Source organism: Chelonoidis abingdonii, chromosome 9 (genome assembly GCF_003597395.2).
Source record: "Chelonoidis abingdonii isolate Lonesome George chromosome 9, CheloAbing_2.0, whole genome shotgun sequence".
Taxonomy (NCBI): domain Eukaryota; kingdom Metazoa; phylum Chordata; order Testudines; family Testudinidae; genus Chelonoidis; species Chelonoidis abingdonii.
Genome location: NC_133777.1, coordinates 80,797,501 through 80,816,593, shown reverse-complemented (window position 1 = coordinate 80,816,593; position 19,093 = coordinate 80,797,501). Strand labels below are relative to the sequence as shown.

The 19,093-nt window shown below is 41.1% G+C and overlaps 1 protein-coding gene across 5 annotated transcripts in view; it reads right to left on the bottom strand.

The window, feature by feature from the left end:
- The window catches only part of MAP2K1 (mitogen-activated protein kinase kinase 1), a 64,648-nt gene extending 47,764 nt beyond the window's left edge, over positions 1–16,884 (bottom strand). The window contains exons 1-3 of one of the 5 annotated variants that reach the window (XM_075069734.1): positions 16,510–16,596; positions 15,323–15,393; positions 4,241–4,267 (exon numbers count right to left, since the gene is read on the bottom strand). In XM_075069734.1, coding sequence (XP_074925835.1) covers positions 4,241–4,267; positions 15,323–15,390 — 95 coding nt within the window. In that variant the 5' untranslated portion in view covers positions 15,391–15,393; positions 16,510–16,596. Of the gene's footprint in view, positions 1–4,240; positions 4,268–15,322; positions 15,394–16,509 lie in introns of all 5 variants that reach the window. The other 4 variants (XM_032766081.2, XM_032766084.1, XM_032766083.2 and 1 more) reach the window with 4 other exon arrangements.
- Between the last annotated feature and the right edge of the window lie 2,209 nt (positions 16,885–19,093).

Below are 19,093 nucleotides of genomic sequence, written 5' to 3'. Positions count from 1 at the left end.
TGAGTATAAGTGCTTAGTGGCACAGAAAATCCAATTGCCTGATTTGCAGGTGTTTTCAGCATCCATCATTCCAACTGAAGAAGATGGGAATTATGGGTATTCAGCACCTCTGAAAATCAGGCCCTGTGGTTTTCTGCTAGCAGACTACAGACTGCAAAAAAAACTCGTCAGTGGAAAAAACTGTCAAGAGCTCAGAATGACAAAGTGGGCAAGGTAATCTCTTTTATTGGACCAACTTCTGTCAGTGAGAGAGACAAGTTTTCAAGCCACACAGAGCTCTTCTTCAAGACCTACTTTGAGCTCTGTGTGGCTCAAAAGTTTGTCTCTCTCACCAACAGAAGTTGGTCCAATAAAAGGGATTACCTCAGCCACCTTGTCTCTCTAATATCCTGGGACTGTCATGGCTACAACTACACTGCATACAAGAGCTTAGGATGGCATGTTTTCCAGACTCTTTGAAATATCTCAAGAGTCTTATTTAAACAGTGGAGCGAAATACTGGTTTCAATTAGCCTCCCTTACCAACTGAGGTTTAAAAAGGGTAAATTTAGAAATTTAATTAAAACATGTCTAGAGAAGAGGAATGTTCTGAACATGCTGCTAATCATGGAGTATTCAGCACCAAAGGCATTAGCTAAATCATTTTATCATTGCATATGATAATCAAGATGTTGTCTTACTCAACTAAGACTGAAATTTTAGTTAAATGACTCAGTTGTGGGCAGCTCACACACAATTCACAACTGTTTCAAATGCTTTAGACAACAGATAAGGTTTGATTTGTTTTAGAGGGTATGTCTACACTATGGAGACTGTATTGGTATAGCGAGATCACCGTAGACAAAGTATACTCTGACAAAGGGGTTTGTCATTATATGACCATCTCCTGAGACACAGCAGCTACACTGATGGAGGCATTCTACCATAGACTCAGCTGTATCCACACCACCGTTAGGTTGGCATAGATGTGGAACTCCGGGGTGTGTATTTTTCACACCCCTGACTGACACAGCCATGTTGACCTCACTTTTAAGCATAGGCTAAGCCATAAAGTTACTACTTCAAGCTAACTACATGTTTCCCATTTAAAAAAAACTTGCTTCAGCTTTCATACAGATTTTGTTGAGTGGTGACAGTTACCCATGTCTCATTTTTGGAAAACTATACCAAGAAGAAAAATAACTGGATCCCAAGGTGCAGAGTATATGGAAACTATTGTTGCTGCAGACTCTTCTTGAATTAAACTAATGATCTTATTGTCAAAGGTGTACACTATTGTGAAGAGTTGTCTACAGAAGGACACGCAAGAAAGTTAAGGCAAATCAAAGGTGTGAATTCAATATACATACACTGAGAGCATCCCCTTGAGGATTTAATGCACTTTAGACAGGCATCTATATCCTTAGCTCAAAGTTACAGCAGACTAGGGTTAAACTAATTTTTAAATTTATGTGCACTGACTTCACATTTTCAGTTGTTTCACCTTAACTTTCCTTTATGTTTCCATGTAGATATGTCTTTGGTGTGGCACTTATTCCTACTCAGTTGCAATTTGAATGAACTTTTATAAAAAAAAAATCTTTAATGTATTCTGATCCAGTTTGACAAGTAACCATCTAATATAAATCTGTTGACAGAAACTGCATGTCAAACAATTTCCACGTCCAGAACACATGTGGATATATCTAATTAGAACTTCTGCATGCCAGTCACACGATCTGAATGACACAGACAAACATTCAGAGAAAGCAAATGTTAGATTTTCAAAATTATGTCAGTTCTAATACAGAGCGATTACCAAAACACGAAAAGAATGCTTTTTAAAGCATTCATCCTGTGTCCCTTGAATAGGCTTAAAGGTTCTTTGGAAATTCTTCTGGATACACAGACTGCCCCTCAATCAGTAAAAATACATGTTACAGTTTGCCAGTCATTCTGTGGGACTTTTCATTAGGATGGAATACAAGGGAGCTACAGGTTTTCAAAACTTTTTACAGCAAGTATTATATCCAGAAAGCTTTGAAGAGTGACTAACAACAGTCCAACGTGTGCCATGGCACACAATACATCATGATCTACTAATAGTAAACATTAACTTACAGTTGACATGACCAGAAAAATCCACCATTTAGTTTATAATGGAGGTGAGATCCAGATCTGGGTCTGAATTTCCCTAAAGTTTGAGGGTGCTTTAAATCCGGTTCAAATGTCATGAAAAACAAGCAAAATTTCACTTCACATGATGTTAGTCATTAATAAAATAATACTAATGCCTACCTGTAATCAAGGTAAATTCCAATTTTTAAAAAAAATCATTGATTTTTTCCCCAGTCTCCAAGTTACAAACAATACACATAAAAGCAAACACTATACAAAAAAAAAAAAAATAATAAAAAAAACAAGGGATTTTTTCCAAGCTACTTTATCCATTTTCCAAAGATTTAGTTTAATCCTTAACATATAAAGCCCTCTGTACTCTGGTAACAGTCCAATCCTTTAGCAACTAAATAACCTTCACCGAACAGCTGACCTCTCTTTCCCTTTGTTTAGAGCCTAAATAGTTTTGTATTCAATAATCTATTTCTGTGATGCAGAACTATATTTTCATTTCAATGTAGAATGGGCCTTCATACACACATCACTAGATTTAGTGCATTTGCATTTCTTCTCCAGATACCCATGTTCAGATCCCTCATATTAAAGTATCCCACTGGCTTCTACCCAGTCTTAGTGAATATATCTACACATTGTAAAGCTGCGCCACCCAGCTACTGCAAACACAATTGTGTAATCCAGTGGTTCTCAACCCACAGCCCAGGGGCCACTTGTGGCCCAATTACCACACAGTTGCAGCCCATATGACATTCTCAGGGCCATACAGATAGTATAAATACTCTGTGGAGGCGGCTCACATAACACAGAAAGCTGCATATGCAGCAGCCCATAATGGTAAATAGGTTGAGGACCACTGATGTAACCAGTTGATGGGTGGTCAACTTTACCAGTTCCAAGTAATACACACAATAGCCCTTCTATATATATTACTATATATTCTACATACAAATAATATTTAAATGATACAGCACTTTTACACGTGAAGATTAATTGATTTGTAAAACATTTTTAACAACTCCCCTGACAGGTAGGTAAATATTATTTTCATAGCAGAGATGAGGACGGCAGGCACAAGGGGATGAAATTAGTTGCTTAAGGCTACAAAGTCTGTGGCAGAGCCAGGATTAGAAGTCAGAAGTTCATGACTCACAATCTCATACACATTCCTTAGATATGTGGAGACAAGGAAGCAACACACACACACACCAGGAACGTTGTCACAACCTGAAGCCAGCTTAATGGAGCAGGAGCGGAGGAGAGAAATAAAATTAAAACAGAAAATAAAAAAACCTCCATCAAAAAGCTTGCTGGGATTAAATCAACCTTTTGATATAAAGTTCACAAGTCTGTCTATAGTTATCACAAACTATGCAGCTTGCTCTTGCTTACCCAGCCATTGACTCAAACGAACCTCTGCTCTGCTGTGACTTTATATGACAAATCCAGCTATCCTCAAATGCCTTTATTTGATAATCAAAACTGCTGACTCAATACCCCATCTCCCCCGTCAGTGAAGCACAAAACAGACTTTAAAAAAATCCAGGAAAAAATGCTGCTGATAAGGTCTTTTAAAAAATACGTGCCATAAAAAGGAAAAAATAAAAGATATTACTCTATAGAGAATCTGGTGGACAGAATGGTAGCTTCTCCGCTACCAAGTCCCATAGAGATGGTAAATTAAAATAATCTACTTTCCTGCATATTAGCTTCCTATGTATCATCTGGTCACTGACATCACACCATACTCTCTCTTGATGGAATGTCTCAGAACTGATGAAATATAGGCACAAGATCATAAATTAAGCTGACAGCAGATGAAGTTCTATTGGAATTCACTCTCTTCTTGCTCAGGCATGACTGTATGGATGACTGTGGGTAACAATGGGTTCCGCCTTAGCAGATGTTTGAAAAGAGTTACTAGGCAGTGAATTATTCCCTTCTCCAAAACAGTTGTTCATTCCCTGTGGGCAGTAACTGGCAGCACAGCTGGCATGTGCCTTCCAATGTACTGTCTCTTCAGCAGCAATATTTGTCTGAACTAATACTATTGAACATTTACCACAACAGAAATCATTTGGTCATGACATTCCAATGATAAAACAATATGCATCTAGAAAACACTTACAGCTGATTGCTCCCTCCAAAGAAAAACCTGTGGGAGGGGGAGAAACAAAATGAAAATTCTGCAAGTTAGAACCTGAAGTTCTCAGCCATTGCTCCTCCTAGGAGAGGAATTTTTGGCTGACAGCAGTACAGTCTGGAAATCCCAGGCAATCCCCAGGGTTGCATCTAGCAACAGTAAAGAGTGACTTAAAAAGAACAATGACATTCATATCCAAAAATCTGGTACCCACTCTGTTATAACCAACACCTCTCTCTCTTTCATGTATAGCAATTCCCACTCCCCCCCCCACATTTTTTTTTTTTTAAACCAAGCATGATTTCAACACAGTCCTTGCATTCTTGGCTGAGCTCCAAATGTCTGTAGGTTCAAACACAGTGTCTGGCGTGGTTCAGGGAATAGCTCCTCCCCCCCCCCCCCCCCCCCCCCCAAGTGTGTGTGTCACAGGTATACAAATAAACTTAATATATAGTCAGTTACACAGTTTTGCTTCTGGCCAGCTGTGCTTCCTGTCTCCTGCATGGGCAGGAAGACACTTTCTTGAACTGCAGTGGGCGGAACTCAAGCATACACTGGTTCCCCATGTCTTCCAAATGGATGTTTACCAGTAACACAGCAGCAAAACAAACTAGAAATGAAAGATGCAGCAAGCATGCATCAGCAGAGAATTGGGTTCAAGCAAGTTTGGTAGTATTGTTCTTGGAGCCCCAAAAATTCTAAGTGCTACTAAATGGAAATGGAAGCGTTACGGACTTATTATGCATAAGTGTGAATAACTATACCAGGTGCACAGCAGTAGAGAATCAGGCCTACACATTTTTATGTGGTATTTGAGCCTGTAGAGACGTGAAAAAAAAGCAAAGATTATCAATTTTGTCTGGTTGATGGTTTTCAGCTTTTTTCTTTATACGGGAAATGGTAGACACTTGTCCATTTATCCTTTGGCAGTCTACATCAAAGCAAATCAGACCTTTTAATATATATGACAAATTAAAAAAAATATTTTGTGGTATTTCTAAAAAACAAAACACAAAGTCACCCTGGATTATAGAACTGTAGCATAAAGTACATTATGAAGTGAACTTTTCTTTAAAAAAGGAAAATCTCTATTTAACACTGCTAAGATTTGAACCATTTCCAAGCTCAAGATGTTACAGCACTTCACATGTATGCTGCGTTTGTGGAGGACTAGAATGAATTCAGAATATTTGTCCTTTGATCAGCAAGGATAATATTTTTAACACTTGAGTTTTGTTAAAACAAATGAATAAATAAAACTAAAAAGCATTCTTGTGACTTTACTGCTTAATCGGACAATATTTTAACTTGTGGGAAACCTGTGCCATTATTCTCATGATACTGAATCAATTACATTTCTAGTAGAACTTTTATTTGTTTAGGGTTTAAGTATTTATACAAATTAATACAAAGTTTAAGTAATTAAAATATTTTAAAAGGTCTTTGATATAGTAGGTTGTAGCAGTATGGAACTATAGGTGCTCTGTTATAATATCCCTGATGTGATGCTGGACTCACTTTTAACTCTATTGCTGTATATTAACTGTTTAAAACAGAAATTTACCTCTTTCCTTGCTTATTAAAATAAAGCCACAGATTTTGCATGTAAAGAAAAATAGCCTTTTAGAGAGAAATGCATTACGAAAGTAATCATGTTTATACAGTACTTCAGTATATATCCAGAAGAACAAAGCAATTAATCCTAATGCAGTAAAGTATCTCAGAAATAGCTGTAGCCTTGTTGGTCCCAGGATAATAGAGATAAGCTGGGTGAGGGAATATCTTTTATTAGACCAACATCTGTTGGCGAAAAAGACAAGTTTTTGAGCTTACAAATAATAGTGTTTGCAAATTTGGTAGTATAGGAAACAATTATATACATTTATTTAGACTGTAACTAGACAATTTAAAAGTGATCTAACAAGCTTTTTCCCCCACTCCAGTTCATTATACTGTAGCTTACTTCGCTAAACAAAACAGTTTTGTTGATGCTTAATTTATTTATACTTACCAAACAAAGCCAAAATTGTCTTAGGGCTGGTCTACACTAACGTGAATAACGTAGCTGAAGTCGAATATCTAAAATCCATTTACTCACCCGTCCTCACCGCGCGGGATCAATGTCCACGGCTCGCCATGTCGATTCCGGAACTCCGTTGGGGTTGGTGGAGTTCCAGAATCGATATAAGCGCGCTCAGGGATTGATATATCCCATCTAGATTAGACGCAATATATCGATCCCCGAGCAATCGATTTTAACGCGCCGATACGGCGCATAGTCTAGACGTGGCCTTAGTGATTTTATTGTAATTCATTTTTTAATATTTTGATATTTTGCTGTCACACAGGCAGAAGTGTATAATAAGACTTCCTACTAGCTGGAACATCAGTTTTAAGCCTCTGAAAATCCTTCTGTACCCTTACCAGATGGATAGGCTTTATTTTGTCAGAATGAATGATGTAAGTTTTGTTTAATTTGTTTAGTGTTTGTGCATATTTTTGTATTAGTTTGAAATAATTACTTACTTATCAGGGTTTTTTTTGTAAATGCATATACCCAGTCACAGTGGAGAAAATTAAGATAGTGTTGCAGATTCTGAATATCCACTATTTGATATTAGATTATTAATGTTATATTATCCTTTTTTAGTGTTATTAAAACTAAATTTCTAATGCAATTAAGGAAAATATCAGTCACGTGCAGATTTGAACTGGGAGGGTTTTAATTTGAATTTGAAGGATCTATTTAATAACAAAAGATTCATAGTTAACTTGGAATTATCTTGAACTCATAATGCCCAGTCTACTAAGTACCACACATATTTGAAAGACTGGTTAACCTGTTATCAACAAGGAGCTGGCTTTTAACATAAGCTCTTAAGAGAGAAGCTTTTTTAAATCTACAATTGTATATATAAAAGATAGCTATAATGGCTATTCAGCTATTTTAATTATAAAATTCCATTTTTCAGAGGCTTTAGAGTTTAATCTGGTAAGAGTATTCCAAGCTCAGAGCTCCCATTGAAGTCAGTGGGAATTCTGTGTATGGACTGTTTCTAACCTGAGCTTTTAAAAAAAAACCATACAGTGGGAGCATTACTGAGACAAGCAGTGGGTTTTGGTTTGTTTGCTTTTTAAATCATGTTGTCTAAAGCCACTTGCAGGAAGCCTAAAGACATGGTGGTAAAAAAGACTTTGGTAGCCCTACACTTCTTAATGATTCCCCCACATAGAACAATTCCTCAGAGGACTAGATTTGCCAGGAGCTAGACCAATCTATCTAACTCTGTTACACTCTTCATTTAGGTTAATTTTGCAATGGCAAAAGAAAAATCATCATAATACGGTGGGTGGGGGGGGGGGGGGGGTGTAAAAATGAAAGAATGTTATAAAACAGACTTGGAGACAACAGCAGTGCTGCTTGGAGTCAAGGTGCCTTTTTATCTCCATTAGGCATAACACAAAATTTTCTTGAGGAGGATTTTGGCCCAGGATGTTTTGGCTAAGAGAAACCTGTGAGGTACATATGAAATGAGTCACTATAGTTCATTTGCAAATTGCATTATGAATTCAATTCCAAGCCAATTCTGCATGAGATAATTTCCTGAACTCTTCTCTGGCCATCAAATACAGGCAACAGTAAGCAGAGGATCGTGCCAGCTACTCAGTGGCTTCTTTAATCCCATTTGACAGAATGAACAGGCTGCAAGGAGAGGCTAAAATATGCCCAGTGCTGCAAAGATTTCTTTACTCTAAATTTTCCTCAGGAATTACTCTTAATTGTGCATTGAATATGCCTAAGGACTGGATCCATTATACAAAGACTAAAAGAAACAATATTTGATTACTGTATCTACTTGTTCATAAGCTGATTTTTTTTTTAGTAAAAAAGGGAAGCACCAGAGAAGGGGGTCAGTTTATGAACACGTATAAAGAGGGAGAGGTGGGTCTCTCCGCTTCTGGCCATGCTGCTCTCCCCCTAGCCTCCAAAGCAGCTGCAGCTCCAGAGCTGGCAGGCTGCAGCCGTGCTGCTCAGACCCCGCCCTCCAGAGCAGGCTGTGGCTGCACCGCCAGGGCACCGAAGCATGCTGCGGCCGTGCCGCACAGCCCAGCCCTCTGGAACATGCTGCAACTGCACCGCCTGGTCTGGCCTACTGGAGCAAGCTGCGGCCACACTGCCCAGCCTGCCAGAGCAGCTCCAGCCAAGCCAGAGACAGCCTTCCTTGGCCCTCCCCAGAAAAGGTGGGAAGGGATGGGATGGGGAGAGTGTGGGATTCCCAGTCTAGGGGTGGGGTTATGTGGGGGTGGTCACAGGGGTTACTCCTGACTCCCAAGCTTCTCCCCCTCCAAAAATTCCCCTCCCCCATTTGCTGTCCCGGCCCTTCAGGGTAAGCAGCTGGTGAGCCGGGACACTGTTTACTTAGATTTACCTCCGTGCCTGCAGACACTCAAGGTAAACAAACCATCTGGGCCCGCCAGTGGCTTATCCTGATGGCCTGGGAGCCAAAGTTTGCTGACCCCTGAATTATAGGGTCAGCTTTTGAATGGGTCATAAAAAAAAATAATTTTTACTTATCCACCTTGGGGGGTCGGCTTATAAACGAACCGGCTTATGATCGAGTATATACGGTATCTCATCCTTTGCCCAACTCTGCATTGTCAATGATATTGCCATCCTTTATACCCTATTTCTCTCCTTCTTTCACAGGGCTTGTCTTCACTACAGGAGTAAGCTGACCTAAATTATTCTAACTCAGGGGTCGGCAACCTTTCAGAAGTGGTGTGACGAGTCTTCATTTATTCACTCTAATTTAAGGTTTCGCGTGTCAGTCATACATGTTAATGTTTTTAGAAGGTCTTTTTCTATAAGTCTATAATATAGAACTAAACTATTGTTGTATGTAAAGTAAATAAGGTTTTTTAAATGTTTAAGAAGATTCATTTAAAATTAAATTAAAATGCAGAGCCCCTCAGACCGGTGGCCAGGACCCAGGCAGCGTGAGTGCCACTGAAAATCAGCTTGCGTGCCGCCTTCGGCACATGTGCCATAGGTTGCCTATCCCCGTGGTAACTCAAGCTACGTCGACTTACCCCAGTATTTTCAATGCACTGAGTCAACAGAAGATGCTCTCCGCTCAACTTTCCTTAATCTTCTGGGAGAGCTAGAGTGCCAGGCTAGACCCGCTAAATCGATTCCTGCTGCACAGACTGCAGCAGCATCAATCTCCCTATAGAAGGAAATAGTCCGCAATCACCCGTGGCCTTTTTTCCATGCCATTCTCTATGCATGAAACACCTTTCCTGAAACAGGAGAAGATAGTGGCTTTGCAGACTCTTAAATCCCTCCCAAAACCCACTTCTTATACAATGCCTCCAAGAATTAAATCTTCTACTTATTAATTCCTTTTTTATTTCATTCAAAAATATTTTTTCATCACACAGTCATTAGTCTTGCTCAGTAATAACAATTTTATTGATGGTGCCCCTCTCCATTCTTTTATATCTCACCCTACTGTCTTGTTACCCCTTGTTGCATCATGTGTGAAATTCACTTGGAATTATCCTCTTGGTGCAGAGATCATTTCTTTTATCTGAATTGGAGAAGCTCAGCATACTTTCAGATGCCAATACAGTATATTCTTCTGTACATTAAATATTCTGGAAATCCAGAAACAAACAAGAATCTAACTTGAGATTTCAATTCAAATCACCTTTAAGTCCAAAGCAGACTGTGAAGAGTTACAAAGAGATTACACAAAACTGGGTGACATGGCAAATGAAATTCAACGTTGATAAATGAAAAGTAATGAACACTGGAAAACATAATCCCAACTATACATAGAAAACGATGAGGTCTAAATTAGCTGTTACTACTCAAGGAAGAGATCTTGGAATCACTGAGGATAGTTCTCTGAAAACATCTCCACAATATGCAGTGGCAGTCAAAAAAGCTAATAGAATGCTAGGAACCACAAGGAAAGGGATAGATAAGAAAGAAAATATCATATCATCTCTACTCAAATCCATGGTATGTCCACATCTTGAATACTGCCTGCAGCTCTGGTCCTCCATTTCAAAAAAGATATTAGAATTGGAAAAGGTACACAGAAGGCCGACAAAAATGATTAAGGGTATGGAACAGCTTCTGTATGAAGGGAGATTAAAAAGACTGGGACTTCTCAACTTGGAAAAAATATTAAGGGGGGATATGATTGAGGTCTATAAAATCATGACTGGTGTGGAGAAAGTGAATAAGGAAGTGTTATATACTCCTTCCCATAAAACAAGAACCAGAGGTCATCCAATGAAATTAACAGGCAGCAGGTTTAAACAAAAGAAAGTACTTCTTCACACAACGCACAGCCAACCTGTGGCACTCATTGCCAGGGGATGTTGTCAAAGTCAAAACTATAAACAGAACTATAAAAAGAACTAGATACTTTCATGGAGGATAGCTTAGAATGGAATGGCTATTAGACAGGATGGGCAGGGGTGGTGTCCCTAGCTTCTGTTTGCCAGAAACTGGGAGTGGATGACAGAGGATGGATCACTTGATTATTACCTGTTCTGTTCATCTCTCTGAAGCACCTGGGATTGGCCACACTTGGAAGACAGGATACTGGGCTAGAGGGACCATTGGTCTGACCCAGAATGGCTGTTCTTATGCAATTAAAACTTTTGTATGATACAATACACAAAAATGATACCAAATGAGTGTCAATACAATTGTAATTGAAACTTAACATTGTTTTTACGGTTTCATCAGCAAGGCCTCACAGTTTTAGGCACTCCACACAAGTCCAGATTAAAGTGTCAGAGAAAGGGGAGTATCCATTATCGACTTAATCGAGGTAAAAATTAAACTTAAGAACTGCCCCATTAGTAGGCAGGCATTTTGGTGGTATGTCTGACAAACAAGCACAGTAATCAAGAGAGGTCTAAGTGGTACCTCTGTAATTAAAAACGCAAGTACTTCAGCAATGCCAGACATTGCTGGATGGCTACTTGGTCCTGCCTCGAGATGGGAGAGGATGGACTAGATGACCTCTTGAGGCCCTGTCTAGCCCTACATTTCTATGATTAATGGCTGTTTTCAGAAGGGAACAGAAGTCATCTTGGGGAAAGAGAAATTAACCTACGTGTCTTAAATGGCAAAAAGAGGACAGTGCTTACTACCAACATTACAACAATCTAGTACATGGTTTTAGAAGATCTATTAATACCATATGCGTTCATAACCAGTCTCTTTACATGTAGTTTAGACCCGACAAGTTTATCCAGCTTCTCCTTTACAGATCCTTTTGTGAATAGGTATTCTTGCAGATATAAGTTTACCCAATTTTCTGAGGCTATTACAATATTTAGACAAACTATGGAGTTTACTTGAATTAATCAGTTTTAATTATAGTCCAACAGTATACAGATTCTTTTGTTTGATCATTTCCAATGAGCCCCAATAAAACACCTAGTAAACATTAGTGAAAGATTATCTTGGAGGGTGTAACTATACCAATCTCCTCATAGCCATCACGCACTGCACAGGTGTTGCTTCTTGGTGTAACCAATTTTAACTAAATTATCTTCAGCCACTTTTATTCCAAAGTAAATATTCGAACACAGACTTCCACTAAAATAACTAGCCTGGGTTTAGGAAAACAGTTTAGCTGACTTGGTGCAAACTTGTTTGTAAGTCAGCCCTTAGGGTACATTTACACTTGAGGTTAGGGATGTGATTCCCAGCTCCAGGAGACACACTTGCATTCACTCTCATTGAGCTAGCATGTTAAATATAAAATAGGGGTCGGCAACCTTTGGCACGTGGCTTGCCAGGGTAAGCACCCTGGAGAGCCAGGCCAGTTTGTTTACCTGCCACGTCCGCAGGTTCGGCCAATTGCGGCTCCCACTGGCTGTAGTTCGCTGCGCCAAGCCAATGGGGGCGGAAGGAAGTGGCGCCAGCCGAAGGATATGCTGGCCATGGTTTCCCACCACCCTCAGTGGCCCGGAGCAGCAAACCGCAGACAGTGGGAGCCACGATCTGCCGAACCTGCGGACGCGGATGGTAAACAAATTGGTCTGTCCCACCAGGGTGCTTACCCTGGCGAGTCGTGTGCCAAAGGTTGCTGACCCCTGATATAAAATGTAGCTAGGGCAGCGTGAGCGGTAAGATTGGTTAGTTGCCCTGAGCATGCACCCCCAGAGACCCTACGTATGTACTCAGGGCTGCTAGCCTGTTCCATCACTTGCACTGTCCCAGGTATGTTATTTTAGTACACTAGCTCAAGTATGTCTCCTCAAGCTGGCAATCCCACCTCTAGCTCTAAGTGTAGATTTACCCATAGTGTGCTGCTGCTGCTAGTTGTGCTGGGACTTCTGCTGTTGTGTTTCAGATGAGTCATTAATGCAGTGCAAAATTAAGAGGACAGAAGTGCTCAGGAGACATCACAAGCTGGGAGTTCTAAGACAATACTGTGCTTTCATTTCATATTTTCCATCATAGGACTATCACGTGAAGGCTTGGTCTTCACAAGAAAAATAAAGTGTTTTTACATCAAGATAGGCATCTCGATATGAAATCCTAGTGGAGACAAGGAACTGTAGTTTTTATCTCAATTTTGCTAGCAGAGGTCATCTCTATACTTCTTCACCTGGGGTTTACCTTGACTAGCTACATCAAGGTAAAAACTACCTGTGCCTTGGCTCCACTAGAATTTACATCTCAATATAAAAAACACACTTTGTTTTTTGGAGTGATGACACAGCCTAGGAATCACATGGAGTCGCTTTCTTCTAACAATAAAACAAGAAACTTTATTAGACTAACAAGAAGTATTATCTCTAAAACTACTCTCTCTATTTCACTGAATAGATTCTGTCTAGGATGCTCAATCCAGCCTGGCCTTAAGAATAGGTATATTGAATCTCACATGGACCTGGAACACTTCCAAAGTTTCAAATGAAGGAAGGGAATGCAGAAGTTTTAGGGGAATGAAAAATTGACATTGTTTCCTTGTTTTTTCTGGCTATCAAGCCAACGAATTATCCCAAAAAGCTTAGTAGGAGAAAGAAAAATTATTTCCACTCTGATTAGTTAGCTTATTTTCTGTTTGCTTGTTGCCCTCTCTCTTTACTCTCTGCTCCCCACTTGCAGCAGCATTACAATAAAACTAACATGAATCAGGTCAGTATTGCACTAAGTTCCACTTTGGTGTAGCTACTCCCTCGGGTAGCAGTGGATGCAAAGAGTACAGCAGTGGTGCAATCCCCCCTCCTATGAGACTGTTCTTCAGGGTAGTGTTAAAAATAAAAGTGAACAATTTGACAGAGGACCTGCACCAAGTTTTCATAGTATGTGGTGGGCTGACAAGTGCATTGGGGAGCCCCAGATGAATCTGAAATAGTCTGGGTGAATGATTAAAACAAACAATCCACATAACGGGGAATGAAGCACTGGTTGTAGGCAACAGCCCCAGGAATTCAGGGGTTAAATGTTCAGTGTACATACCCTTAATGTCCACTACACTAAAGCCATTTTTATACCACTGGTATTGTAAAGGGGCATTAGTGTAAATGAGAATCAGGCTCTGCAGTATATATATTTTAAAAACTTCACTATACAACAGAACAAGTGAGAGAAAGCGAATACTGGAACAACCAGGACAATGGCACTAGACTGGCAAGTATGTGTACAAGGCCAGCAAAGGAGTAACTACTAGGGGCTCAAATGACCAGCAACTGAATAGTCCAGGACTGCATAAAACTAGCAAATTAACTGTCAAAAAGGTAATAATCTTACAAACACATAACTTTTCTCTTCCCATAGAATCCCCAAACTGTACAAATGATATGCATACAGCACTACTGAAATTCAGGCAACTCTGCTGCAGTAGAATGCAGGCATTAACCAATCATGACATGGCAGAACTTGGAAAGGAAGAGGTAGAAAGCAAAAGGAAGTATAATATGGTCTCATAAGTCATAGAAGTGGAGTAAGATTTGGGATTCACTCCCAGCTCTGCCTCATGCATCAAAAGTCACACAGGAAGTACCACAATGAGGGTTAGTATTTGTTGGGAGAATTGAGTATTTTTGATTAGTTAATTCTTTCTGTGTAAGTATGGGCAGGTTGCTGGATTTGCTCTTTATATTAATTGTGCCATCAAAAGCACCTAGTATACCTCTTAACCTCCCAAGGCTTAAATATGAGATGCAACATATAACAGAGATCCAAAATGAGGGAGAAGGGGGAAACACACAGTTATTACTATAAGAAACTGAAAATGCAGTGAGATCCAAATCTTCAGTGTAACCAACATAATCTGTATAACCTTAGTTTCATAACTCTTTTTTTCTTATGTAAATAACTTGCAACAAGAGAAGTGAGGGGACTCCAAATCTGAATACAATGTTATATGGAAGTTTGCAACTAAAAGGAGTAACATCCCTTGAAAGCAGGAATATTGGAGAGATGCAATTAATAGGTGCTTTTTAATTTTAGGTATCAAAATAAAAATTACCTGTGCCTCAGCCTCTCCTCTGTAAAATGGGGATAACGATATCCACCTCTCACAGATGTGTAATGTTACAGCAAATTATAATTTTTAACCACCATGAAGGTCCTTCAACAGGAAATGTTACATAAATATCATTATATTAATCTTTACCAAGCAATCCAGGGCAAACCCCATGTGACACTTAGGTCAGAATTCTCAGAAGAGCTCTGCACCTGCTGTCCAAGACAGATTTTCAGAAGAAGTCAGCTCTCATTTAGGCACCAAAGTAGTTCGTTAGATTTTTTTTTAAAAAAAGATCAGCACAATGCATACTAAATGCTTCTGAAAATCTGGTTATAAATGTCACAATGGGAGCTACTGGCTGCTACATAGTTTTGAAAATCAGAGTATTATATAGGTAACCATGGAAGCTGAGCTCATCTGAAAACCTGTCACTGTTGTGGGTGTCACAATGACACCCACATGACTAACAGGACCTCCATTTCAGGTGTCCTCTGAAAAACCCACCCACAAACTTCATTTTATCTGCCTAAGAAAGCAGAGGGGCTGAACTGACCTTTCTGGGACAGCAACCTGTGATTCCAGGGAATGTAGGTATTTCAAACCTCCATTTATCTCTCTCATAACCTGAGGTTAAGAATGAAGTGATGAGTGCAAACCTGTTGTCTTTAGCAAACTTTTTGTAATACTTCATTTTTTTTTACACAACAGATTGTTTAAATACAGGCTTCTCAAGCAAACATGTTTCCTTACCCATAAATTCACAGGTAACCCATAATTAAAGTGTAACGGTTTAAGGATTTCAATCTTTGTTGTTGTTAAATGAAGAATCAAAATCAGTTAGTCAGCCCCTCCTTTCCACCATGTACAGCTATTTCCCTCCCGATTTATTTTCCCCCTGCAATGTTTTCATTATACCCAGGAAAGCTCAGATGTAGTATCTACTTTCCACAATAGTATTATTTTTAACCAAATGTGACAGCTGAGGTGACTGAAAGACAGATTTACTAAAATGGACTGCAGTCTATCATAGAATAAAAGGGGGGAAATGACACTCCAATTTCCAGTGCAACTTACTTTTCCTACATATATAAAATTTTCCTATTAGAAAAGAAAAATGTACTTGACATTTGTTAAGTACTTATTCTACAGTATATACATTAAAACGATACCATTAACTTGAAAATCACATTTCCATTTCCATCTGAAAATTTTGTATCTACTAGAATTACAAACCTGTAACTTAAATTATAAAATATTTTCTCAATTTTTTTCACCTTGTTTTACTTTACGCATCTCTGACAAAATTGTGTTGCCTGATACACTGTCCTTTCTGAAAAGGCATATATCAGCAAGGGAGAAAAAAACTGATTTTTGTTTTAAATTGGGCCATGATAAAAGGCTGCTCTAACAGAACCTGTGGTTTTGTGTGTTTTTTTTTAAACGGTAGGTGTTTTTTTTGAATCATGTTGATAGTACCCTTTAACATTTGCTGTGTGCATTTTTTTTTAACCGAGATTGAGGAGTTCCTGTAAAATAACATCCGCTCACTTTGCATTGATGGAGTCCTAAAGAGTGTGGAGGAATAACGTTTCCCATTATCCCCACACTGAGAGATTTAGGAGCACAGTCCCCATAGACACAGCAGTAGAGCAAGTAGTGTGTTTTAACTTCATCACCCCCACCTTCCCTCTCCACTCCGCGACAGAAGTAACACCCAAACCCCAGAGAGGCGGTACTCACTCTGCAGTGCTGGTCCCATTGATGGTGGAGCTATCTGGAGTCGGGTTCAGCTGAATGGGCACAGGCTTCTTTTTAGGCATTTTAAATAGGAATAATGGAGCTTAAACTTCCGAAAATCCCCTTCCTGCTCCGGCCAGCTCCAGGGGATCCCTCCCGCTAGGCAGAGTTTGGGGCTCCTCCGGCAGTTCCCGCTCCTACCAGCCAGCGGGCTCTCCCTAGCTAAGCAGAGTTAAGGGACGCTCCTAGCTGCTCCTGGCCCACCAGCGCCAGGGGCCACTCCCCGAGTGAGCAGCGAGGAGATCCCCGAGCCGCACCGTGGTAGCAACCACTGCCCGCTCTCAAAATGTGTCCCTTTCCGCTACTGCGCATGTGCGAACTCCTCGGGCGCCCCCAGTGCGCAAGCGTGGCGCAGCTGCAGATGGGCACTGGGAAGTGAATCTGAATGGAAGCCCCTGCCCTTACCCTGGCCTTTGCCCGTAGTTCCCCTCCAAGTGCCCGGGGGAAGGGGTGCGAGCCTGGCGCCTGCGTAGCTGTGGAGAGCAAGGTGCGCTTTCCTTTGGGAACCGGAAAAATGCTGGCCTGGGGCTCCAGGGCGCCCCTCCGCTCCGGATCCCGGCCTGCTACGGCCAGGCCACAGAGCTCAGGGTTTCTCTCCCTTCATTCTCACTAGTGCATCCAGTGCAGCGCCGCTTCGCACCCGTTTCCCGTGGGAATGGAACCTCTCGGACAGAGCCCCTAGTCTGCAAGAACTAAGGGACTGGAGTCACTCAGTTATCTTCACCCGCACCCCAGTCCTGTTAACCTCCGGCGCCATTTGGGGAGGGTGGCAGGAGCTATAGCCCCCTCCCCGAGTTTCGTTAGGAGACGCTGCTTGCTCCTCTGCCTCCTTCCTTCCCCAGCGGGAGTGAGAGCAGCAAGCGACACTCCTGGCGCAGAACAAAAGGCCCAGCCAATGCAAACTCCTGCTTGGCTCCTGGGGCTGTCATGAAATCAGGAGCCGGGTTAGACTCCGACCTCCCGACATACTGGTTCCATCTCTTGATTGGCATGAACTGCAGCAGCAAAAGCAAAACACACAGGCGACGGCAGGCACGTTGCTGGCCTCGCTTACTTCTCTTCCCCCTCCCCACTCCAGCCAGCAGGGGAAGCTTGACTGAGTGTCTCACCCCACCCCCAGCCAGAGCCAAGCTACTTCAAAGTCTCTTTTCTTCCTCCCGCCCCTGTCTGGGGTTCTCTGCTCAGTCTCCCCCTCTGGATCCCTAGTTCTTAATGTGTGACCTTCGCTCCTAACCCTGCTATTCATTAGTTGTCCCCTATACTCAGGTCCAGGGGTCCCTCCTGCAAGGCTAGGGGATGGGCCTTTCGACATGGGCGGGCTTTGTGCCCACCCACCTCCCCGCCCTGGCCTGGCTATTCTTTGCTCAGCCAATAAGAATGCAGAGGTGTATTTGGCAGAGCCAATAGCAGGGCTGGTAGCTTCTGTAGCACTTTTTTCAAACTCATTCTTTTCATTGAGCCAAACATGCTCAGGGAGTGGTCAGGGGAAGGAACTTCTGTGCTTGGTCAGAGGATGCCTGCTGCAAATTTCATCGTGATCTGTCTAGACTCAACTGCCCCTTACCTTCACGGGTTGACATGTTACAAAGGCAGGAGCAAGGCCCTTGTGACATCAGTAGACACAAGGCTGCTCGGGCAGGGGAGCTGCTGCCCCGCACGCATTCAGGAGATAATGATCCCCACAGACAGCCCAAGTTTCAGGCTGCAACAGCAATGCTGAAGAATGACCACCTGCGATCTTTCCGTGCTGTCAAGAAACCAATATGAGGTGTCACACCACAAATATTGCTTAAATCACCCTTAAAGCTTTCCCTTTTTTTTCCAATTCTCCAATATTTTGGGGAATGGCAATACCCCAGTGCGGCTATTTAGTCCCACTTGTCTGTGGGAATCTTTCCTTTGCCTACAATGGACTTTGGATCAGGTTATCAGGTAGGGCTCTACAGGCTGTTACACGCAAATGCTGATTCCTCTGTGAATGCCTTGATCTTACCAAATTTCTTCAGGGTGGCACTTTCCTAGAGCCTTTTTCCCAGAACAGCTTTTGAGGAGCTCCTGGTCTTTGTGCAGATACAAGCAACTGCTGCCCTTATGCAGCCATTTTATAGATGTGTGTCTGCTGTGCTGTATGTCCTTCTCATCCAGCTGGTAAGTAAACTTAGCTCCTGTTTATTTACTCTTTAATATTTTCTGAGGGTGGTAGAGTCTCACAAACTTGAGTACCATCCATGAATTTAATTACTCTCTCAGATCCTTCCAACTTAATCCTTTGTATTTATCATAACTATTTGTAACCCATCAGTGCACATAAACCCAAGCCAATCTGAACAATTTGTAAGATTTGGCTGCCAAAATGTATTACAGATCCATGCTACTAACATCCATCATTTAATTATATAGTAACTTTTTAAGAGGTTTTTTTTTAAGTTTGATACCGCATCTACTTTTGAGCCATCATTAATTTCACCCACCTTCCCATCTGTTAATTAATGCACATACTTTCTCTCTAATACTACTTTCCCCTTTG